This window comes from Equus caballus, chromosome 22 (genome assembly GCF_041296265.1).
Source record: "Equus caballus isolate H_3958 breed thoroughbred chromosome 22, TB-T2T, whole genome shotgun sequence".
Lineage (NCBI taxonomy): Eukaryota > Metazoa > Chordata > Mammalia > Perissodactyla > Equidae > Equus > Equus caballus.
In genome coordinates, this window is record NC_091705.1 from 28,274,227 (window position 1) to 28,298,726 (window position 24,500).

Genomic DNA, 24,500 nt, shown 5'->3' on the forward strand with positions numbered 1-24,500 from the left:
TTAAATCTCCTCAAGTAATTTCAATAAGCAGCCGAAGCTGAGGACCACTGATCAAGGAGGGGTGTGTGTGTCCTGTCCCCTTCCCCTCACATTTCAATTTAGTTGTTCTAGACTGAGACCCAGGAATCCATATTTTTAAACAATTCTCCAGCTGATTCTGATGATCAGCGAGGTTTAGGGGGTGACTACCTTTCTGAAGCTAAACTGCCTACTCCCACCAGCCCTGTGACTATACATAAGCTTCAGAGACCCAGGTTTTATTTCCTTCCTCCTCTTTGTGGCACATCATCTTTGGGACAGCCGTTCACATGCGCCAAAGATAGTACTTAAAGAGAGAGTTTTCTGAAAACATGAGGGGAATCAGCAGAAGAAACCAAATGGGGGTTTAAAAAGTGTGCAGCTTGCCAAGGGAGAGCGTAAGAAATATGGTGGAAGATAAAGGAAGGGGTGGGAGAGGGGATGGAGAGATGAGGTCACAAGGATGAAAATGGGGCTGGCAGGATCCAACAGCAAATTGATAAACACATAGTAAGTCAACAGCCTCAGAAGTTGTAGGTGAAGGGCCTTGCTTTGGGCAAAAAAAGAGAGGCAATAGCATTTTCTGGTGTAGCCCCCCTATCCCAACCTCACCCATCTTTACTCTTATTCTCCATCAGTACTCCTCTCAGGAAAGGATACCATGGACTCATTCACATCAAGCTACAAGAGTATTTTAATGGGAGACGATGACAATAAACCAAATGAATAGAGCTGAAAAGAAAGAACCTGAGGCACATTTACTAAACGGAGCGGGACTGGAGAGACAGTAAGTCTCAGCTCTTCGGTAACTCCTATCATCACACCACTCTTTACTGCGGACTCCTGGTGGCTGTGAACTGTGCTGCTCACTGTGTAGCTCTCTAACTAACACAATGAGGTGTATTACTGACATCCAGGCATCCCTGATGAAAGCCTCAGCGTTGACAGAAAGGTCCCATCACAGACCTGACAAACCTTACGGAGAGCATCGCAGCCTATGTGCACCATCAGCCATGGATGTTAAGTCTTCCTTTTAAAAGCTGAAAGGCAAGACACTTGGATTCTAAGTCAACCCCCAATCTCATACTTTCTGCTTAACTCTGCCATATTATTTTTTTCCCTTAACATCTCTATCTGCAAAAGAGGAAAATCTCAAGGATAACTTGATTGAATTTGGCCCATGGAAACAAAAGCAGGAAGAAAGAAACAGGAGGAAAGACATCAAAAAGAAGGTTAGGAAATACATTTTAAAAAGTATTCTCTCCATAGAAAGTCAAGCTAAATAGGTTTTGAATTAGGTACTGTTCAGGTAATATAGAAAACAAACTAATCACAGAAGGAAAGACATGTATTAGTGAAAACAGAGTAGTCTTTACCTTGTCATTCAGAAGCGGTTTGATCTCTGTGAGTTGGACATCCTGCAGCTCATCCATGAGGACAGAGCAGAGGAGAGGATTCTCAAGAATAAATCGGGAACTCTGAAACAGAAGGGAAGGAAGCGAAGGAAAAGGATTAAACTAGGAGTTGGAAACATCATAGTCACCAGAGGCATTCATTCAGATGTGAGAGTTTAGTGTGTGTCATGCACTGCCCAGGGTGCTGAAGACAGTAAACCAGATAGAGCAGACAGACTCGAAAGTGGCCTCCAGCATCCCTGCCTCCTGGTGTTCACATCCGTGCACAATCCCACCCAACGCCTGTGGGCCGTACCCATGGCTTGCTTTTAACCAATAGAATATGGTAAAAGTGACGGAATGCACAAGAGTACCGTACAGATTACATTACATAATATTTTGACATCTGTCTTGCTGAGAGACACACTTTCCCCTGCTAGCTTTGAAGAAGAAAGCTGGCATGTTATGAGAGGGCTACGTGGCAAAGAACTGAGTTCAGCCTCCAGCCAAAAGAGCAAGAAACCAGGACCCTCAGTCCAACAACCTGCAAGGAACTGAATGCTGCCAACAACCACATGGGCCTGGAAGCAGATCCTGCCCCAGCTGAGCCTCAGATGAGAAGCTAACCCCGACTGGCATCTTGATTGCAGCCTTGCAGAGGACCCAGTCAACCCATGCTGGACCCCCAACCTCCAGAAACTATGACATAATAAACGTGTGTTGTTTTAACCCAGTAAGTTTGTGGTGATATTTTTATGCAGCAACAGATAATTAATATAATAGTCTTGCCCTCAGGGAGTATACATTTTAATTACTGAAAATGTATGAGGAAGAGAACAACATGCTCAGAGCTAGGCTTCATGAAGCACAGTTCGGAGGCTGGATTAAGGGGAGACAAAAACTGAAGGTTAATGCTGTAGCCTAGGATGAGGCCTTGAATTAGGAATGGCAAGGGAATAAAGAGGGAGATGAATCAAGGCTAAGCTTGCTTGCCTTTACTCGGGGAATCACAGCAGTGGATGAAGAGTATGGTAGCCAGCCTCCAAGATGGCCTCCAATGAGCCCAATGATCCCTGACTCCTGATACTTGCCCTCTTGTATAATCTCCCACCCACATAAATCAGGGGTGGCCTGTGTAACTAATAGAATATGGCAGAAACAACAATATGTGATTTCTGAAGCTATACCATAAAAGGCATTACAGTTTCTGCTTCAAGACATTGTAGTCTTGAATCATTAACTCAGCCACCATATTGTAAGGACACCCAAACAGCCCTCCGGGCAGGCCCATTTTGAGAGGAAGCAACTTCCAAGTACCAACCTGCCAGTCTTGTGAGTAAGCCACCTTGTGAATGGGTCCTCCAGTACCAGTCAAGACTTCAGATGACTGCAGCTGAGACATCTGACTGCAACCACCCAAGACCCTGAGCTGAAACCACCCTACCAAGCCTGCTCCCAGATTCCTGACCCACAGAAACCAGAAGACACAATAAATAATTTCGTTTTGGAGTAATCTGTTATATAGCAATAGATAACTAATACAAAGAGGAAGATAAGGAAATAGAGTTCTAGGAGAAGAAGGCAGTTGGACGGGGGAGGCAGAGTAATGAGCCATAAATCCTTCCTCCACCCCACAGAAGCCACGAGAGGCTACAAATACTGCATATTGCATGCAAGTGAGTCTCACCCAGACTTCTGTGAGGGATTAGAATTGGCCACCCCAACATGTGCTTTTTTTGCTTATTTTTAAGGACAAGAGACTCTGAAAGAAACTTTGACCTGCCTCCTAACCACCCAAAAGAATTTAAGATAGAAGGGCCTGTCCCAGGAAGGAGGTATCACCATAGATAATTCTAGGTGTGATAGACAGGAAGGCATCTAGCAAAGGCTGTTTTGTCAAAGGTCTCTTTCTGGTCCCATTGTCTAGATGGCCCAGCACACATTTGTTTATCCAACATTTGCTTTTCCATCTCCATGTAAATTGCCTTCCTCCCCTTTGAAGTCCCAAATCACTACGCCTAACATTCTCCTTTGTCTTCAGCTGAAGATGGTATTTAAGGTGGTGGCTTCAGCCATTTTGATGGGTTACTCAATTTTCACGGGTTTCTCCCATGTATACGGTATTCAACTTTGTTTGATTTTTCTCCTGTTATTGTGTCTCATGTCAATTTAATTCTTAAACTAGACAGAAGGACCTAGAGGGTAGAGAAATTGTCTTCCTCCCCTACATTTCAAAAGCTCTAGGGTTCATCTCTTCTGCCTTGACCCTGAACTCACCAAAGTCAGGAAGAACACTAATTCAGTGAGTTGGATTGATTACCTACTGTGCAAAGCATTGTGGAAGACACAAAGAAGATCCCTGCCTTCCAGGAGCTTAGTAAACAAGAGAGATGACAGCTATCCATAAAACCAACTACAATACGTGAAATAAAAGAAGGGCCAGAGGAGTTCAAAGGAGGAGCTACTACTTTCCATTGGTGGGAATCAAAAAAGCCTCCACAAGATATTAGTTTAATATATTAATCCATTTTTCTGTTTTTCTCTCCAGAGATAGAACTGCATGGTTTTGACTTAGTTATCTATGGAGAGGGTATGTGTTCCAGGCTATCTTTTAGCTATTACTGATCAAAACTCTAAAATAAATCCTGCTCCCAACCGTGACTACATTAGGGCAGACTAACAAAAGATCTTTTATCATTCCTTCAAAGGACCCAGAGGATGCCAACCCAGAACACTCCTCAAACTATGGACCCCACGTCAACCACAAGCATCCCAAACGTTTGGGCCCCTTAGCTCAAGCGTGATGATATTTTACCTCCCTATTGGACATGGTTCTTTTCTCAGATCCCAGCACCCCATGAACTTGATTGAGCTACTGACGCCCAGAAGCTGAATTTTTGTTTTGTTTTTGTATCAGTCACATTTCAAAAGGAGATGAAGTGGCTTGAATCTTTTATCATAAATTTCAGCTGACACCTACAATTCTCTTTTAGAGTCCCGACTTTGACCCAGTTAACTCTCAAAATATTGGCCCAACTGGGATCTACTTATTGTGTTTATTAATCAAACTATAATCTGCAGCTACTTTTCATTTGGACTTCACTACCACTAGTAATTTAAAATGGCAATTTTAAAGTTCTTTTTCCTGGGGACAGCCCCTTGGCCAAGAGGTTGAGTTCCCACACCCCACTTGGGCGGCCCGGAGTTTTGCCGGTTTGGATCCTGGGCACGGACATGGCACCAGTCATCGGGCCATGCTGAGGCGGCGTCCCACATAGCACAACCAAAGGCACTCACAACTAGAATGTACAACTTTGTACTGGGGGGCTTTGGGGAGAAGAAGAAGAAGAAAAAAAGAAGATTGGCAACACATGTTAGCTCAGGTGCCAATCTGTAAAATTCTTTTTCCTACTGTAAAAGCAGTACGTGCTCACTTTAGAAAACGTGGAAATCATAAAATAATGACAAGATATTTTATTGATAGTTCTTCTATCTAAAGACAACCACTGCCAACTGTTTTCTTCTATTTCCACTTGGTTTTTTTTTTCCCAAGTAAAATGGTGATTTCCGGGAACTGTTTCTCCAACCCACCAGCTTTATTTCCTACTCTAATTCACTCACTTGAAAGCAGGACACGGGAAGATGTTAATTATTCAAATGTGACTCCACATGGGGAGGACTGTCAAGGAGCCTCAGAGCCGGGAAAGCCCGAGGTGACCCCAGGTCCAAAATGACTGGCATTTACCTAATGTTCCCATGCATTTTTTAAAGATGAAGAGAAACACGATGTTTGTGCCAGGACACTGAAACAAGGGCACGAGGTAAATGTGAAGGCTTCCCCTGTCGGCTGGCCCGGGCAGACTCCATGCAGAGCAGTGAGCGGCTCCAGGCTGACTTAGGGATTGGCACCAACACAGCACACGTTTGCCTTCTACACTGCAGGGACCTACGGCATTCTTCCGGACACTCCATTTTTGTTCAGTTCTCACTGTCCCAAGACCTTGCCAGTGAGCAGTTTTATAACACCTATGAGAAAACTAAGACCCCGTGGTGGACAACTCCCTCTCCAGAGCGCTCAGCTCCACAGACCGGCTCCCTCCCGGGGCATCTAAGGCCTGCAGTGCCCTCCCCCGCACAAATGATATAGTTGCCATATCCCATCCTAGTACTAAGGGCTGTGAATATTTTTACAAGGCTAGCAGGGGTTTTCTAAACTGCAGTAAACAACAAAGTGTTCGCCCTCTTTCCAAGTTTTATGAGGTGGAGAGAAGACTGACAGAAAACAGCCACGCTCAAACTGAGGAAGTGAGTCTGGTACCAAACGGCTAGAAAGGGAAAGGGGAAAAGTATAATTCCCTACTCTGTGCCAGAAATTATAACCTAAGCACCTTATGTTTAAGCCTCATAACAACTGTCTCAGGTAGATATCTTCATTTCTTACTTTATAGATGAGAAACTTAGGCTTAGAGAAGTTAAGTGACTTTTCCAGTATCCCACATCTAAGTAAGTAACAGGTCAAAGATTTAAAACCCTTCGCTTTTCCCACTATACCGTAACGTCTACACCACACCCCATCTACTGGCTGTAGGACCTTGCGCAAGTTCAAGAGGCATCTCCTTGAAGTAAAGGTAGTAGAAGTTTAGAGCAATCCTATACCACCAATGACTCAGATGCCTTAGAATGAAGGTTTGAGTCATCACACCAGGACAAGAACCCTCAGTGTCTCAGTAAAGTGGGCCCTTTGCATTGACAAATAGAAATGGCAAGCAATAGGATATATTGGAGTATATAAGGAAGCCATTTGGTATAAACCTAATTTGGCCTGACTTTGTTTTTCCAAAAGGGCCTGACATGGCCGTTGAGCATGCATTGTATATCTGCTTAAGCATTTGCTATGTCCCAAAGACAAGAACAAATGCCCTTAAGATAAAGGTGCAACTCCACCCGCCCCCCCCAACATTGGCATTTCCTTAAGGATAAGCATCTTTCCTTAGGCTGGGAACTGATTGCTGTGCTCACCTGTGACCACCCAGCTCCAGACAACAGAGCTGCCACCCTGCTGTGTCCACCAAGACGGCCAACCTACTACCTGCTATGTCCATCAATCACTGTGCTGACAGAGCAGTCTTGTGACTACTGCAAAAGGGACATTTCAATCATGTGTGAAACATCCTCTTTGAGGGTATATAACCACTCTGTACACCCCACTTCTTTGGTGCCCTTCCTTCCTTGAGGAAGGAAGGCCCCGGGCCATGGTCCTCACATTTTGGCTCAGAATAAACTCACCCAAATTTTCATTTATAGATTGGTTGTGGGCTTTTTGCATTGACAGCATCTGTGGGTTCCACCAACTACAGATAGAAAGTATTTGGGGAAAAAAAAATCCCTAACCCTAAACAATATAGTATAACAACTATTTGAGGCCAGCCCCGTGGCCGAGTGGTTAAGTTTGCATGCTCTGCTTTGGCAGCCCAGGGTTTCACCAGTTTAGATCCTGGGTGCAGATGTGGCACTGCTCATCAGGCCATGCTGAGGCGCTGTCCCACACAGCACAACCAGAGACAGTCACAACTAGAATATACAACTATGTACTGGGGGGCTTTGGGAAGAAGAAGAAGAAGGAAAAAAAAAAAAAGAAGATTGGCAACAGATGTTAGCTCAGGTGCCAATCTAAAACAAAAACAAAAACAACTATTTACATAGCATTTACATTGTATTAGGTATTACAAGTAGTCTGGAGATGATTTAAAGTATACGGGAGGATGTGCATAGCTTATATGCAAATATTATGTCATTTTATACAAGGTAGGGGAGCATCCATGGGTTTGGGTATCCTTGGGGCTCCTGGAACCAACCCCCCATGGATACCAATGAGGCAGAACTGCAGTGAGCTGAAGATGAGGAGGACAAGGAATGAGTAGGGGAAAGAGAAATGAAATTCCAGCGATTACTTGGTAATCAGTTTCAGAAACAAGGGCTGTTTCTAGTTTGCTGTTAGAATAGTGAGTCTCAAACTTTAATGTACTGACAACCATCTGGGGATCTTGTTGAGGATGTCAGACATAATCAGTTTTGAGTGATGACAGTCCAACATGTGATCTCATGAGCTGAGGAAGAATGGAGATAACTTGAATTGAAGAGGTGAATAACTAAAAGGCGTGAGTATTAGCAAAAAAACTTAATAGAGATGATGAGGATGGGGTAGAGAAAGACTCTATTAATCTAATTTCATCCTGCCTTCTTCCAAAAAGGATTTCAGTAAACTAGATGCGATTTTAAAAAGATTCAACAGACCAGACCAACTAGAAGGGGAACATGCTGGAGAAAGAGAAAAGTTTAGTAGTTTACTACAGAAATCTGGCTGAAAGGTGACAAGAGACTGCCCACACTACTGGAATCACAGATATAAAGAAAAAGGGAGATATGGGGTATAAATTTGGTAAAAATAGTGTGAGATCAGAGAAGAATCAGAGTTTGCCAAGGTTTCCAGTTACAGGGATAAAAGGATGATGACACAATTAACAGAAAAGGGGGAACTGAGAAGCAATAACAGAGAAATTGGTGAAAAAATCAACTTTGAGTTAGAGCTGAAATTTGGGCATCCAAGAGACCCAAGCACACGTAAGAATTAGTGAGGAAAATGTGTAGGCGCTCAGGGAACCAGAGACAAGGAGGAGCGGCAGGCCCTGAGCTCTTCTGAAGGACAACTCAGCAATGCAAAAGAAACAAAGAAAAAAATGCTCAAGAGATGCAAGAGGTAAAGCAGAAATACAATGTCAAAGAAGTCAAAGGAGAGGAAAAACGGTCAAATGCTGAAGGGGGAAGGAAGAGGATGAGGACTAAGAAAGGGCCATTATCTTTTGACAATGAAAGTCAATGGTATTAAAATCTAGGAAAAATGAGGCTCAGTTCTCCATGCTAAAAAAAAAGCCCATGCTTATGACTTGTTAGAAATATAGAAACTGACATTTCCGAATTTAAATGCAAACGAAAATGTTCCTAGGATGGCCAGGAGAGACACCAGTGTTCTTTGATACTCACTCAGGGAGTCAGCACTGAGAGGGCCTTTAAAGATCGTCAAGACCACTTACTTTTAATTTTTGCACCAAAACTCTGAAATAGAAAACAGGAAAAAGTGTAGGGGCTCTGGCTGAAGGGGTGGTGAGACGCTAGGGCTCTGCAGAACACGTTTAAAGTCCAAGGACATAGTGCAACCTTTGTTCACTCAGGAAAAATGGATGCGTGGATTCTGCCAGTAAGCAAAGAGCCCATAAGCACATCAGACGTGGACTCTAGACCTAGGGGGGCCCCTACTTAGCTGAGTGGCCCTGGGCAAACACTTTCCCTTTTTGGCCTCAGTTTCCCCATCTGTGAAGAGAAGAGGTTAGGCAGGAAGACTTTTTTTGGGTCCTGATAGGGCTGACATTCTGTGGCCCAGAAGCTCCCTATAAACACAGTATTCTGCATTCTTCCCCAGGGTGAGCTCTCCCCTATTCCCCATCTCATTTGATTCCTACTACAATCCTAAGAGGTCACTCAGTTATCAACCTGATGAGGTTCAATGACTAGCTGACAGTCACTCAGCAAATCAGTGGGAGGGTGTACTTGGCTAAGCGTCTCAGGCTTTTATCTCCCCCTGCACTGTGTCCACTTGGTCAGAGACTTGCAGTACTTAAAAGCATTGCTTTGTTAGTTAAAAAAGACAATAAGGGACTTTACATAGTATCGGCTTTCTAAACTAGAAGCTGTCTTGTTTTGCAGCTTTCCCTCACGACCAAGGTAATTTGTCTGGCCTTAGTCAGGCTTCCCCGGGATGTAGCAACATTAGGCCACTAGTTTGTATTTGAGAGGCGAAGTCAATCACTTTTGGTTTGGGCAAGATTACAGACAGACAACCAAAACAGAATGAAGGCAGCAAAGAAAGGAGGCATCCCGAGGAGAAGGAGCTGGAGCTGGGGCTGAAGCAGTTACAGCTGGAAAGCTGCAGGAAGTGGTCAGGGGACTGGCTGGGAAGGTAGACGGTGGTGCTCCTACAGCAAGCTGACCCACATTCTCTCTTTTTAACTATAAACCACTGGCTGAATGAGTAATTATCATGACACTTTACATCTAACATCTCACTGGATCATCACGATGGCAGTGGAGGTAAAACACTGGGGCACTGGCACCATCTCTATTACAGAGAGGAGGAAACTGAGACTGAAAGAGGGGAAATGGACAGGCCAAAGTAACACAACTAATAAATGCAACAGCTGCAACTGAAATCCAACTTTCTTCTGATCCAAAATGCTCCCTCTATGCCCTGTATCACACAAAAAGATCTGAGGGTGAAACGGAGAGAAATCCAACAGACTGCCTCACTGTACCCACCCCACACTAAGGACCTCTTTACCTCTGGTCCTAAACTACGCCAAGCAGTTAGGATCAGGCCACAGGCTCTAGGATTAAACCCTAATATGAAGTTAATCATAAGAAAGCACAGATTTGGGACTGGCGTTTGCCTTCATCCATTAATTCAACTGAGTAGGGAGATTAAGTCTATAAACAAATCATTACAGTTCAAAGCAGTATAAACACGAGCCTAGGAATTGGATGAACTCTAAGGCAGTTTCTCAACCTTGGCACCACTGACATTTGGGGCCAGATAATTCTTTGTTGAGGGGGATGTCCTGTGTACTGGAGAATGGTTAGCAGCATCCCGGGCCTCTGCTCATCTGATGCCAGGAGTATCCTCCTCCAACATTTGTGACAACTGAAAATGTCTCTAGATGTTGCAAAAGGTCCTCCGGGGGGCACAATCGCCCCCGGCTGAGAACCACTGCTCTAAGGTTTTACAGAGGTTTAGGGCACAGGTCAGTTAATCTCAGCAGGCTGTGGGTGCTGAGAAAAAGTTTCATGGAGGAGGCAAAAATTTGAACTGGACCCTGAAGAACAGATAAAATTTCTGTAGGTGAGGATGAGAGAAGAATAAAAGGAATTCCAGAAAAGGAGGATAACTTAAAAGCACGAAGATGAGAAAGCACAGGTCTGCTGGAAAATGTTCCAGTTTGGCAAGAGCAGAAGGTTCCTGTTGGAAATAGGAGATAAGGCTAAAAATGCCCATTGGAGTCAGGTCACAGATAGCCATCCATCAACGAATACTTACAAGAAATACACACATAGAGAGACAGACAACAATACAAGACACCACACAGACGTTTAAGAGTAACAAGTCAAACCATTGGTATTTCCATGTGTCCCACCTCCTTAAGAGGCCAAGTGTTACTTGAGTATCACGTCTCTACATTGCATCTAGAGTTCACTGCATTTAGTCAGAGCTAAATGAAGCTTGGAACCAGTGCAGAAATAGGAGAAATAACTAAGGACTGGGGTGGTCAGGAGTTTCTCAACGGAGGTAAGAATGATGGGCCTTGAATGGATATGTTTGGATAGCTGGCAGGGAAGAGAGGACACACCAGGTGAAGACGTCCAGGCTGGGAAAGAAAGAAATGTACACAATATATCCAGGAGACATCAAGAAGGGCAATGCAGTTGGGAAAGAAGACCAGGCTGGTCAGAAGACAGAGCACATGAATCAGACTTCCCTGTGTAGACAGCCATTCCTGAGGAGCAGAAGGACACAGTTGTTTAAAACTTGGTCCTCTTGTCCAGTAGTTATCTTAGCTACGCATTAGAAAGACCTGGGGAGCTTTGAAGACTGTCAATATCCAGGCCTCAACCCTAAAGACCTAATTTAATCAAGGCTAGGGCAGGGCTGGTATTGTTTTTAAAGCTCCACAGGTGATTCTTACAGGCAGTGAATGCTGACAACCACTGGTCTACAGTCACGCCCTCCTCCTCAGAAGAGAGAAGAGGCTAGAAATTTAAGTGATTTACCTAAATTCACACGGCCAGCTGGGTATGGGGCTGAAACTGGCATCTGGACTTCTTTTCCAGATTCTAAAAGATATCGCAGAGTACTGCGCTAAATTTCATACTTCAGTCTACAACAAGCACAATTATCTGATGACTTGGCTCTTAAGTTTTGCCAGGGTTAAAGCCTGAATTAATCTAATCATAAAACTACTGACTTAAGCATCCCTTCAAGCGCCTAGAGTAATAGATGTTGGTTTCACTGCTGTCTCCTGGGGGCCCTTAGGAAAGAGTCTCTGGAGACTCCCCAGAAAGCCAGATAAACAAGCCCAATCACCCAGCCCCATGGAAGAAACAATGACTCTTTAAAACACAGCCCACGGAGCTTTTGTACTACTTAAGGGAAAGTCTGGGCTCTCTTCAGCAAAAGAAATACTCTCAGAGAGTCTACCCCATAAGCAAAGGTCGGGGAGCAGGGGGAGATCAAAAGAAGCTGCTGAAGATGCTCACTGACCCTCATTTTAACAGGAAACACCCCTGCTAGTCCTCAGCCCTGGATAAGGGCCATCCACACCTGTGTTCTTCTGAAAGGAAAAGAGCAGCATCCTTTACAACAGGCCCCCCTTCCTGTGGTGTCCTTCCTGGATTCTGGCAGGTGGTAAACGGGAGGTTTGCAGAGACTGCCAAGCTGGGAATCGGACTCTGCCCTATTCATTCCAGGATACTGGTAAAGATAACTTCTAGAACAAAGCAACGCTGGGTAGACGCCTTCTTGCTAATCCCAGACACCCCTCAACCAGCTGAAGCTCTAAAAGGGAGGTCATACTAAAGTCACTCGAGAAGCAGAAGCACTAAGTTCTGCCTCCCACTTCTGAAGGACGCAGCTCAGGACACTAGGAAAACCACTGCTGGCAAAACCCTGGTATGTGTTCTTGGGATGAGTTTCGGGTTCCTGCCAGCTATAAGGCAGAATCCCTAAAAACAATTTGTTCTTTAACATAGCCCGAGGGGAGGTAAAGGACAAACCAGAGCCCAAAGACGCAGCAGTTTAATACTCATACTAGCCTAATTTACTGAGTGCTTCCTCTGTGCCAGATACTATGATAAGCCCTTTATCCATTCATTATTTCACTTTATTTTCCAACATACTTGTAAGTACTGTAAGCATCTCCATTTTACAGATGAAGAAACTGACACTCAGAGAGATTCTGTAATATGCCAAAGGTTGCACAGCTAGCAGGTGGCAGAGTAAGGATGTGAACCTGAGCATCCTGCTTCTGGAGCTTGGGCAGACCTCTACAAACAACTTTTCCCAGTTGATGGCAACCGATCATTAATTCTTCTACTTGTTTTCTCAAGTTTGGCTACTGGAGTTTACCAGGATCATTCTTTTTTTTTTTAAGATTTTATTTTTCCTTTTTCTCCCCAAAGCCCCCAGTACATATTTGTGTATTTTTAGTTGTGGGTCCTTCTAGTTGTGTAATGTGGGATGCTGCCTCAGCATGGCTTGATGAGCGGTGCCATGTCTGCGCCCAGGATCCGAACCAGTGAAACCCTGCGCCGCCAAAGTGAAGCGCTGGAACTTAACCACTTGGCCACGGGGCTAGCCCCAGGATCATTCTTAATGATCAAAGAATTTTGAAGACTGAAGAGAACCATACGAATTTTAGGTATTATTAACACACAATTAGGTATTATTAGGTATTATTACTTTAATTAATAGGAAAGACCTGCACTTATCTGGGGGTATCTGAAAAACAATCTACACCCTGGACTACCCAAAGTTACATTTTAGTCAACACCCTGGTTAAAACCATGTTAAACAAAGGTTTAAAAGAAGCAACATCTTCAAAGGTTGAAGAACGTTAAGAGCCAGAGCTTTCTCGGCTGCAGAGATAAAGAGACAGGAGCCGGATTCCTCTCTCTGCCAAGTATTATGGTCTCACGTAAAATGGTTTTAGAGCTAAAAAGCTCACAATTTTAAAACGCATTCAACTTTTATCCGTAAGTTGAAAGTTCAGGCTTAAAAATGTAGAAGCATTATAAGGATAAAACTGTCACTTTTTAACAAACAACGGTGTCTGTTTTGAAAGCAAATAGTATTTCTGTGAAGATTATCATAAGACAATTACCAATTAAAGGAAAAGCTGACAAGACTTCTAATCTTAGGTTATCATCAGAAATGGGAAGTCCAGCCCCACGGCCAAGTGGTTAAGTTCGAACTCTCTGCATCAGCGGCCTCAGGTTTCGCTGGTTTGGACCCTGGGCAGAGACCTAGCATCGCTCACCAGGCCATGCTGAGGTGGCGTCCCACATGCCACAACTAGAAGGACCTACATCTAGAACACACAACTGTGTACTGGGGGGGTTTTGGGCAGAAGAAGAAAAAGAGAAGATTGGTAACAAATGTTAGCTCAGGTGCCAATCTTAAAAAAAAGAAATGGGAAACAACTTCATACTGTTTTTATGAGCTACACACAATTTTCCCTACCCTGATTTATTACATTCAGGAGTTTTTAGACCATCACACTCACAGTTCCCAAAAAATAATAGTTATTGCCCCCAAACCTGAAAAAGCATTATCCTTAAAAAGACACTGCAAAATTTATAACAAAAAAAAATCTTAATAAGTAATAAAATCAAGTATGAAGAGTGGGTGAGGGGCTGGCCAGGTGGCACAGTGGTTAAGTTCACACGTTCCATTTCTCGGCAGCCCAGGGTTCGTGGGTTTGGATCCCCGGGTGCAGACATGGCACCGCTGGGCACGCCATGCTGTGGTAGGCGTCCCATATATAAAGTAGAGGAAGATGGGCAGAGACGTTAGCTCAGGGTCAGTCTTCCTCAGCAAAAAGAGGAGGATCGGCAGTAGTTAGCTCAGGGCTAATCCTCCTCAAAAAAAGTGGGTGAAGTAGAAATTTATACTTGATCAATTGAGAAATCTGTAAACTGTGGGCATTTTTAGGTGGTGATGGGATTATAGCCAGCTCTGGTGGTCTACTGGTTAAGATTCAGCACTCTCACCACCTCGGCCTGGCCATTGCCTGGTCAGGGAACCACACCACCTGTCTATCAGTTGTCACACTGTGGCAGCTGCATGTTGCTGTGATGCTGAAAGCTATGCCACCAGTATTTCAAATACTAGCAGGGTCACCCGTGGTGGACTGGTTTCAGTGGAGCTTCCAGACTAAGAAGAAGGACCTGGCCGCCCACTTGCAAAAAACTTGGCCATGAAAACCCTATGAATAGCAGCAGAGCACTACCTGATACAGCACTGGTAGGTGAGAGGATGTGTAAAAAGACCGGGCAAGGTTCTGCTCTGCTGTACACAGGGTTACTAGGGAGTCAGAATAGGCATAGACTCAATAGCACCAAGAACAATGACGATGAAGGCATTACAGATAAATGATACAGCCACATCCTGGGGGAAGCTACCCCTCTTGGGAAATTAATTTTCATTTCCTATATTAACTCTCTGAGGAAGATAAAAAGTAGCACCTCTGCATAAAAAAAACGGGGAGAACGCCCACTCCATAGCACACATTCTTAACCAACTTTAATAGCATAGCCTGTCTGATAATGTAACTAGTGCTTACACAGAATTCAATTCAGAATGCAATGAGGCCCTATTTCCTCTGAAGGACACTCCATTCAGCCATCAACAATGGGTATTTATTTGGGACTGATGACATGTCAAACTCTGTGAGGCATTATGGAAAACACGACCAAATTTTGAATCGATGGTACCATCCCTCTTACTGAAGAGATAAGATCAAAAGACATAATACCACTTATTTCTGTACAGCATTTAAAATATCCTTTGGGGCCAGCCCAGTGGTGCAGCGGTTAAGTGCACATGTTCCGCTTCTTGGTGGCCAGGGGTTCGCTGGTTCGGATCCCGGGTGTGGACATGGCACCACTTGGCAAAAGCCATGCTCTGGTAGGTGTCCCACGTATAAAATAGAGGAAGATGGGCATGGACGATAGCTCAGGGCCAGTCTTCCTCAGCAAAAAGAGGAGGATTGGCAGTAGTTAGCTCAGGGCTAATCTTCCTCTCAAAAAAAAATAAATAAGTAAATAAAATATCCTCCACATATCTCAGTTAATTTCACATTCATAAATAAGAAAACAATTAGTGGCAAGATTGTAGGTAAATATTATAAACACAATAGAATTAGTACTGTAATTAAAGAAAAAATTTCATTTACCAAAGAAAGCCCTGAAACCTGGCAAATACTCATACTCGATCTTGGTTAAGTTTTGGTGTGCTATTTTCAAGCAATCTCTTAAAAAAAAAAAAAGGAAAGGGTTAAAAGGTCTTTCAGAATAGATGACTTGACACCCAGTTCTGCAGTAAACCCAAAATGTCATCAATCTTTGGATTTGAAAGTCCTTGACACACCCCTTCCTTTTATCGCCCCTATTCACGCTTGTCAATTTTTCTTCCAGAATCTCCCATTTGCCCTTTCCTTTTCTTTCCGACTGTCCTCACCTCTTGCCTGGATTTGCTCATTCATTCATCACTTACCAAGTGCCTATTATCTGCCACGCACATCGCTAGACCCTTGTCCTTGCTCTGAGGAGGCTCACATGATACCCAGGAGAGCTGTTATCTGCCCATCTCAATCACCAGGCTGCAAGCTTTAGCAAAGGCTTTATATTTCCAGAACCTAGCAGCATCTGGCATACAAAAGACAATCTAAAAATATTTGTTGTATGACACTAGATTACTTTAGCAAGTGCTTTTTAAATCATAAATATTTTAGTATATATCTTCAAAAAGGACTCTCTTCTTTCTTTTTAAAATACAAAAGTAGTATGTGCACAATGTGAAAATAATTTAGAAAGGTACAAAATAAAAAGTGAATTCTCCAACCCCCTAAATCCCACTTCCAGAAGTGACTACTATTACAGTTTGGAATGCATCTTTCTAGGACTCTTCTATAATGGTATACAACATGCACACACACAGACTTGTTTTGGAACAAGTTCTTTGACAGTTTCTGACTCTAGCTTCTCAACCTTCTAATCCAGTGATTCTCAAAGTGTTGTCCTGGATCAAAGCATCAGCATCATCTGGGAACCTGTTAGAAACACAAATTCTTGGGCCCCACTCCAGACCTACTGAATCAGAAATGCCCAAGGTGGGACCTCCCACAATCTGTGCTACAGTAAACTCTGCAGGTGATTCAGATGCGCACTGAAGGTTGAGAAGCACTGCTCTAATCCAGTTAAGCCATCCTGGTCAAGCCAGTTTTTTTATTGTCCCTTAAAGACGTGAGGCATTGTTATCTTGCTTCAGTTTTACTACCCTACTTCAAAATGATTTCCTTGTCCTTTCAATTAATTCTGACCCTATCAATCTGTCATAGCCCAGAAAGTCCCAACTCCTCCCCAAAGTCCGCAACTCCTCCTCGCACTACACAGCTCCTTAGGATCCCTCTTGCCCCTCCCCCAACTCCTGGGCCATACCTAGACCCTCTACCACACACTTAACAATTAGGGACACACTGTCTTCAATGTTAAAGAACAGCCTGTACTATTCCCCAACAGATCATAGGCTCCTTGAAGACGTGAATCATATTTTTGTTATCTCTTCCTCACCCCTGTTCTAAGCACACAAATGGAATTTTAATAGAGTTGCTGGTTAATGTCTTTTAAGGACGAACTCACTGAGAGAAATACTGATAAACCTTTAATGGATAAAAAGTCTGGAATTTCAAGTTGTAGCCCCAGTTCTGTGACCTTGGACAAGTTCACTTCTCAGGATGAGATCTGTAAAAGAGAGAAGGTTGGACTCAATGGCTTGATGCTTCCCTTCAGCTGGAACAGCGTATGATTTTATGAAATGTCCCATGTTTGAATACCTTATTCCATTATACTCTCATATCGCTTTGCTTGTAATGCTATTATGGCAATTTTTACACTGGACTTGAGTTACAGTTACAGTGTTTCCCAGTTAGTTAGTAAGCTCTTTCAACAGGAAAGAAACACATTGTGTTCAACTGTGAATCTGCCACCATACCCAGCAGCAAGCTTTACATATAATAACTCAACATATTTGCAGAAAACTATTTGGAAAAACTCTGTAAAAAGCTTCATTTATATAGAGAATCTATGCACAGATCTGCTGCCTGCCAAAGGGCCCTTTTGAATATTTATTATTACAAATATCATAAAATTATGTATGGTAAAAATTGTGATTACTCTGATAGTACTAGCGTCACGTAAGGCAAAGAATGTAAAAATGAATCTCACGTGCATTTAGGAACAGACTAAAAGGCCCTAAGCCTCAGGCTACCCTACTGCAACATGAAAAAAAAACGACTGCCCTGTACACTTCAGTGGCATACACCACTGTTGGGGATAAACAGGCGTCTTGATGCAGGACCCTTATCTGCAAATTTTCAAAAACACGGTGTACTGGAGACTTCTGAGTGGAGGTGATGACCAGAAGTTGAATCTAAAGTGAGGGACAGCAAAGAGACACTGAGGGCAAGAGGGAAGGACAGCAGGAAAACATCACTCTCTGTAATGAAAACGAGCAATGGAAATTCACTGAGTCTTTACCAAGGGCCTACTATGAACCAAGGACTTGGGGCTGCAAAGACGGCCCCTGACGTCAAGGAGCTAACAGTCCTAAGGGTAAGACTGAAGCCTCTACCCTATTGTGTGTGTGATTCTAATCGGGAAAATCAAGCAAGGAAGGCTTCACAGAGAAGGTGGTGAGGTAGTGGTAGGTAGCTTTGAAGTGTGTGGGCGGATTTGCTAAGGAAGAAAAAAAGACAGCTAGTTATTTTGGGGAGGAAACATTCACATATTTTTACAGCTGTTCCTTTGGGACTTTAAATCATGGAGGCTTCTTATATTCAGCACCACTTGGTCAATGCTTCCTTTCTCTTTTTACTATATCTTAAACACTGAGATCTCCAAGTCCAGCGTCGGAAGAGAGCCAAAAAGCCCCAGAATGAGGTGAGTGCTCGCCAAATTTGCTCTGTCACCTCCCAATCCCAGCCAGCCCAGCTAGCCCAGTCCAGCTCTCCTGGCAGCCACAAAAGGAAGGCCGATTTTATCCTCTGGGGGCCAGGCTAGGGGGAAAATCTGCACGCAGGCATACAGGCTTATCTCTGTTCCGTCAATCAGCCACCACGGAGCTTCGCTCCCTAAGCCGGTGAGGCTCACAGCCTACCTGTGACAGAGAGGCCAGCTCTGCAGAAAAAAGTCTGCATGAAAAGGAAGGAAACGCACTGGATTGGGAGCTGCTGAGGTTAAGTGAGATCATCTTAATGAAATGTTTAGCAAGATTCCCGGCACACACAAAGTGCTGGATGAACATTAGCTCTTATTAATAACATTATTACCACTATTATTATTACAGTAACACCTCAATTGTAACACCTCAACACTTCATGACATTGAAGAAGCAACTCCAGAGATGCAAGAGCATTTCACCTTTTTTTTTTTTTGAAAGGTACAAGATCAAATTCCAACTGTACTGGCCTGAGAGCCAGAGACCCTGAGTTCAAGAGCCAGCCCTGCCTCTTGTTAGCTGCGTGACCTTGGGCAAGCACTCTGCCTCTCTCCGCCTCAGTTTCCTCATCTGTAAAGTGGGGCTAAGAAGCCCCTCCCTCGCAGGGTCGTCGTGAGGTCCCGCTAGAGGGTACTTTTTGTGGCATCGGGGACGCACGGATGCCAGGAGCGCTCACCGCCCACCTTCCAAGCCCCCCTGGCTCTGCGGCGGGCAGGATACATGGATGCCCGACCCGAGGCCCACGGAACCCCGCCGCCTGCAGAGCAGGAGCGGGAAATGAGGTCGCGCCTTAGAGGGTCCCTGGACCGAGGGTGCCTGGCGCCGGAGGCTTGGCTGTCGCCGGCGGGCTGGCCGCGGGACCCCGTAGCCCGCGCGCGGAGAGCGGCCGAGGGAGGCCGGGCTGACCCGGGTCCAGCGGGCCGGGAGGGCGGAGGGCGCCGGGCGCCGGGGGACCCCGAGGAGGAGGCAGACAGCGCGGACTCCGCGCCCCGCCGCGCCGCGGAGATGAGGCAGGGAAGGAGAAGGCAAGGGAAGCGACGCCCCCGCAGGCAGCGCCGCGCGCCCCGCGCGGGCCGGGCTGAGGCGCTCACTCACCTGGGGCGCGAGCACCCGCCGTCAGCGCAGCAGCGGCCGAAACAGCAGCAGCAGCAGCAGCAGCAGCAGCAGCAGCAGCAGCGGCGGCAGCTGGATAGGCGAGAGGGGCGGGGGAGGTTCCGCAGGCGCACATGCGCGCTGAGGCTGCCAGGACGGCGCAGGCGCGTTGCGCCCGCCTGCCTCAGGAACTACGGAAAAGATGGTGGCCCAGCCAGGAGGGGCCGGCGGCGCCATCTTGGACGTAGTTTTTCTTGCTGCGGACTCTCCTTGAAGAACTTGAAACTAGAACGGCCCGGAGGGAGGGGCCTTGAGTGCTGCGTCTGGCTGTCCTCCTCCCCTTCCGTCAAGTCGCGTTCTTATGAAGCCCTAACCACCTTTGCGGGGCATGGCATCCTCCATTTACATGGGCCCAGAGACGTACCGAGGTCACGTGGCTCCTAGCACAGCGCTTGGCGCGTGGAAGAGGCTTATTACATTTTCGGTGAATGAACACAGTAACTTAGGAACGAGAATCTAAGACTCAGGGCTCCTCATTGTCAGTCCCCCATTATATCACCTCTATAACAACTGCCAGCCACACCAACTTCTTTCTTTGTGCAACGTGAGAAATGGAATTTTCCTTTTCAGAATGATTACACACATTAAGCTTAATGACCCAATAATTTAAATACCACCAAAATGTACAAGACATAATCCCTTCCCCAAAAAAGTTTACAATTTAATCTATTATTTATTTTTTCATTTATGTTGTGTGTGTGTGAGGAAGATTGGCAGATCCGCAGTCTGCCTTTTTGCTTGAGGAATATTGTCGCTAACACCCATGTCAATCTTCCTCTATTTTATGTGGGATGCTGCCACAGCAGGAGAGGTGCTGCGTCCGCCACCTGGATCCTGGCCTGCAAACCCCTGGTGGCTGAAGCAGAGTGAGCCAATTTAACCACTCTGCCACCGGGCCAGGCCCTATTCTTTCTTTAATATTAAGTATCACTGGCTAAAAGTAAGATATTCTCTTAACTAAATTAGGGCACATGGAACAAATATTACCAAACATCTCCAGGGCAGCAACTGTCTATAATATTGTTATTCACCAAGCACAATTCATGAATCAAATCTGGGTAGAGGGAAAACTAGTATTAACTGAGCACAGCCTTTTATTATAGGACTTATGTTTATTCGTTAATATTTACTGAGTGCCAGAATGGTTCTAGTTCACCCTCCACTACAATCTATACTTTCTTGGTTAGATTATTAAGCCTTTCCATGCTTGAGTTCCTCATCTATAATAAAAAAAAAATGGAAGTTAGCTCATAAGATTATGGTCTTGTAAATACTTAGAACTTATTTTTCTGTTTTCTATCCTATTTAGCTATTGAAGACACAGACAAAAACGCTTATCCTTGAGTTTGAACGGTCTTATAAACGAAAAATGTAATACAATAAGCAAAACAGGGGAAGATACAATCACCTTTGGAGAGAGGTGATCTATCCCCACTTAAAGATGAAGAAATCTGGATAAGAGACACAGATGCATTCCAGACTCTATGCTCTTTCCATTATACTATTCTGCTTCTGAAAGAGTAGGCAATTAACACCACTCCTCTGATTCTTAAAAGCCCGAGCTCTCCTTGGTGTTGTCCAAAGTGTCTCTTCTTGCTCTACTTTGGCCAATATTTTCCATTCTCAATGCTTCAATAACTAGATATTGGTAACTTACAAGTTTTATCTCTAGTCCAGATTTTTCTACCCCGTTTTCCACCTGTATATCCAACAATCTAGTTGACTTCTCCATTTGGTATCCCAAATTGAACTACTAGCTTTCCCATTTAATTAACTGCTCTGTTATCCACCCAGGTGTTCAAGCTTTCACCCTCTCCATCATAATAGCACTGTTCTAAACTTCTATTATTTAATCTAACCCTTACAGCATCACCATGATACAGGTTCTATCATTCTCCCAGTCTTACAGATAAGAGGTTAAATAACTTTTTCTGTCACATTTAATAAGTGGCAGAGTTAGGCTTTTAACACATAGGTTACATGCCTACTATGTTCCAGACACTGAGCAACTCTCCCCACTCATCCGCTGTCAACACCCAGCACAGGCTGTGGTTTCCCACCTAGACTACTGCAATACCCTAACTGCTCTCTCACATCCACATCTTACTTGCTTCGATTTATTCTCCACACAGCAACTAGAGTGATCTTTCAAAAATAAAGTTCTGGGGCTGGCCTGGTGGCACAGTGGTTAAGTTCGCATGTTTCGCTTCTCAGTGGCCCCGGGGTTCGCCAGTTCAGATCCTGGGTGCAGCCATGCTGTGGCAGGCGTCCCACATATAAAGTAGAGGAAGATGGGCGTGGATGTTAGCTCAGGGCCAGTCTTCCTCAGCTAAAAAAGAGGAAGATTGGCAGTAGTTAGCTCAAGGGTAATCTTCCTCAAAAAAAAAAATAAATAATAAAGTTCCAATTCCATGCCTCCCTCTCTTAAACCCTTCTAATGACTTTCGATTATCTTTGTCTCATGTGGCTCTCCTACTGGCACTCAACATTCCTGCTTTACTAGTCTCTTTAGTATCCCAAAATGCTCCATTCTCTCTCCCTCAGGCCTTTGAAAATTCCGCTCCTGTTGCCTCAAATACTTGCCCTATTAAACTCCTTCATCCTTCCCAAATCAACTAAAACATCACTTCTGCGGAGTTGTCTCCTCTTGCTCCGTGTCCCCTTACACTGTGAGCGTCAGGAGAGGAGGTCCCATGTCTTTTTGTTCTTTGTTCTCTCCCCAGTTACTAGAACTGTGCCTGGCATACAGCACGGGCTCTATAAATAAGTGAAAGAATAAGAAATGTAGGTCAAAGCAAGGAGATATCACTTCTCACTAACTGGTGCTTAGCCCAAGTTTTAAGATTGAAGATTATGACTGGGTATTGAAATGAAATGGGTTTTATCATTAGGAGGATCAGAGAATAACAGACATTAATAATAAATTAGTTGATGTTTTATTGGTAATTAATGCTGAGCAAATCTCCACACTACTGTTCACTTCTGCATCGTGGCAAAGAATCCTATTTACTGCTAAGCCCTCCCTGCCTTTTAATTTTTTACACACCCAAAATATACACAAAGACAAGGGAAAGCTTTTAATTATGTGCAACTTTATAATGCAGATTACTACAAAATATAGAGAACAATGAAAGGGGGTACTCAGATCCTTCTTGCCATGAATCCAAGATTTAGGACATTGAAAAGCACATGATAGACATCCAGACGTAGAGAATGAGTGGTATTTCTCTCAATTTGGACATCTTGTGAAGTGATATACATGTCCACATGATCACAAGTCCTCGACCTAACATCGCTTTCAGAGCCACACAAGAAAACTGGCCTCATTCCTTTACAACTAGAACTCAACTTGACTCCTAAAATGTCTCATTGGATTTGGTCCAGAATGACTTTAGGTTGTTTCAAAACCTGAAATACATACTCACAAGATGAAGATTTCTGACCACAAAGGATATTTAAAAGAATGGGCTACTAGTTCTGAAGGTCATTCCAAAGCAGAAGTCTCAAACCTTTTGCACATTCTTGGAAAAATGTCTATACAACATTCTTTCGGGTGCATAAATTCCATCACTTTTAGAAAAAAATGGAAGTGCTCTCCAGTTCGCCAGTTATCTTCAAAGGGAACAGGACAGATATCACCAGCTCACACTGCCATGCAGCCATCATGCACTGGGGCATTCTTCCCATCATCCTCCTCTAGAGCACCTTGTGGCAGAAAGCCTTCATAAGGTCACTGACAAGATCTAGAGCAATGCGGTAGGTGGGTTTCGTGGGTGAAGCCTGAGCAGCTTTCGAGCTGGTGAGGGATCTAATTGTTGCGTGCTTCTCTTCCCTGCAGGGGAAAGGAGCCAAAACATAAATTTCAATCAAATTCAAATAACATTTATTGAAAACTTAATGTATAGACACTGTGCCAGACACTGAAGGGCATTACAATGACAAATAAGAGAGCATGTGTCCTCAAGGAGATGGCAGTCTGGTAGTAAAGTCAGCTGTAATTACAACCACAATACAGAGTGATAAATAACAAAATGAAGGTACGCCTAGCAATTAATTTAGGGCTGGAGGAGGTGAGGAAAAGCAATGGAGAAGTAATGTCAGTGTCACTTAGTGGATTCTTGAAGAAGGAAGAGAGAAAAAGGCAATAGGGATCTCTTAAGTCTTGGATTTACCAAAACAACGTAGCTTGTGGAGATTTAATTCTGAGTCTACTGTGCTTCTGTGGAATTCACATCTAGAAATTTCCTACCAACTTTGAGTCCCCACAACATAATAGTTATTGTGAGGGGAAAAAAATCACTTGCTATAGGCCTTACCCTCTGAGATCATATGTTTTGAAGGGCAGTTGGTATCCAAAGGGCTATGAGATATACAACAGTGCAAGCTCTGCCTCCCTCAGAGACGTGCTTACCAAGCTGTACTGACACCTTCTGGAGGCACTGGGAACTTTCGTCCATAAAGGCACGCAGCTGCTTCACTGATCCTTGCAGCTCATCCATCTGCAGACGAAAGACAGCTGTGAGCTGTAAGGGTCCAGGGCTTCTTTGACGTTCCTCAAACACACCAGGCAGGCTCCTGCTCAGGAGCTTTGCTTTTGCTGTTCTCTCAACCCAGAATGCTTACGCCAGACGTTTTCTGTTTGCTCCTCCAGATCCACACTCCACTCTTCTCCATGCTGCTCTATGCCCCAGGAGGCTGACGAATATCACCTCTGACAGAATCCCATGTCCTCTGGCTTCTAGCTAGATTTGGCCAAGAGGGAGCCCAACTGGGAAGGAGCTGGATGAGGTCAGGATATTTTTACCCAGCCTTGCTCACGGAAGGGTCATCTCGAGTTAGCTGTGTCTCTCAACTAAAGGTCATGGCTCTCTCAAGGAAGCCCATTATGTGACTTTCCTCCCAGATGCCACAGTAACTATTCCTCCCTCCCTTCCTTCAGGCCTAGGGCTAGTAAGAGCTCAGCTGCCTCTAAGCTCCAGATCACTAACCCTGATACCCACACCTTTATACATAGCCCCTTTGTAAAAAAAAAAAAAAAGCTCTCCTTGAACTACCCT

General features: G+C 44.4%; 2 protein-coding genes across 23 annotated transcripts in view; both read right to left on the reverse strand.

Annotated features, from left to right (window-relative positions):
* Positions 1-19,746, reverse strand: part of NDRG3 (NDRG family member 3) — a 72,791-nt gene extending 53,045 nt beyond the window's left edge. For 5 of the 15 annotated variants that reach the window (XM_070247693.1, XM_005604618.3, XM_005604616.3 and 2 more), the window contains exons 1-2: positions 19,387-19,532; positions 1,395-1,496 (exon numbers count right to left, since the gene is read on the reverse strand). In XM_070247693.1, the coding sequence (XP_070103794.1) occupies positions 1,395-1,451 (57 nt within the window). In that variant the 5' untranslated portion in view covers positions 1,452-1,496; positions 19,387-19,532. Of the gene's footprint in view, positions 1-1,394; positions 1,497-16,934; positions 17,037-19,386 lie in introns of all 15 variants that reach the window. The other 10 variants (XM_070247692.1, XM_070247691.1, XM_070247690.1 and 7 more) reach the window with 8 other exon arrangements.
* A 2,614-nt stretch (positions 19,747-22,360) lies between these two features.
* Positions 22,361-24,500, reverse strand: part of MTCL2 (microtubule crosslinking factor 2) — an 86,739-nt gene continuing 84,599 nt past the window's right edge. For 6 of the 8 annotated variants that reach the window (XR_011430992.1, XM_023626517.2, XM_070247687.1 and 3 more), the window contains 2 exons: positions 23,855-23,942; positions 22,519-23,275 (listed from right to left, as the gene is read on the reverse strand). Coding sequence is in view for 7 of the 8 variants with exons in the window: in XM_023626517.2 (XP_023482285.1) it covers positions 23,187-23,275; positions 23,855-23,942 (177 nt within the window). In the remaining variant the exon portion in view is untranslated. Of the gene's footprint in view, positions 23,276-23,854; positions 23,943-24,500 lie in introns of all 8 variants that reach the window. The other 2 variants (XM_023626511.2, XM_023626510.2) reach the window with 1 other exon arrangement.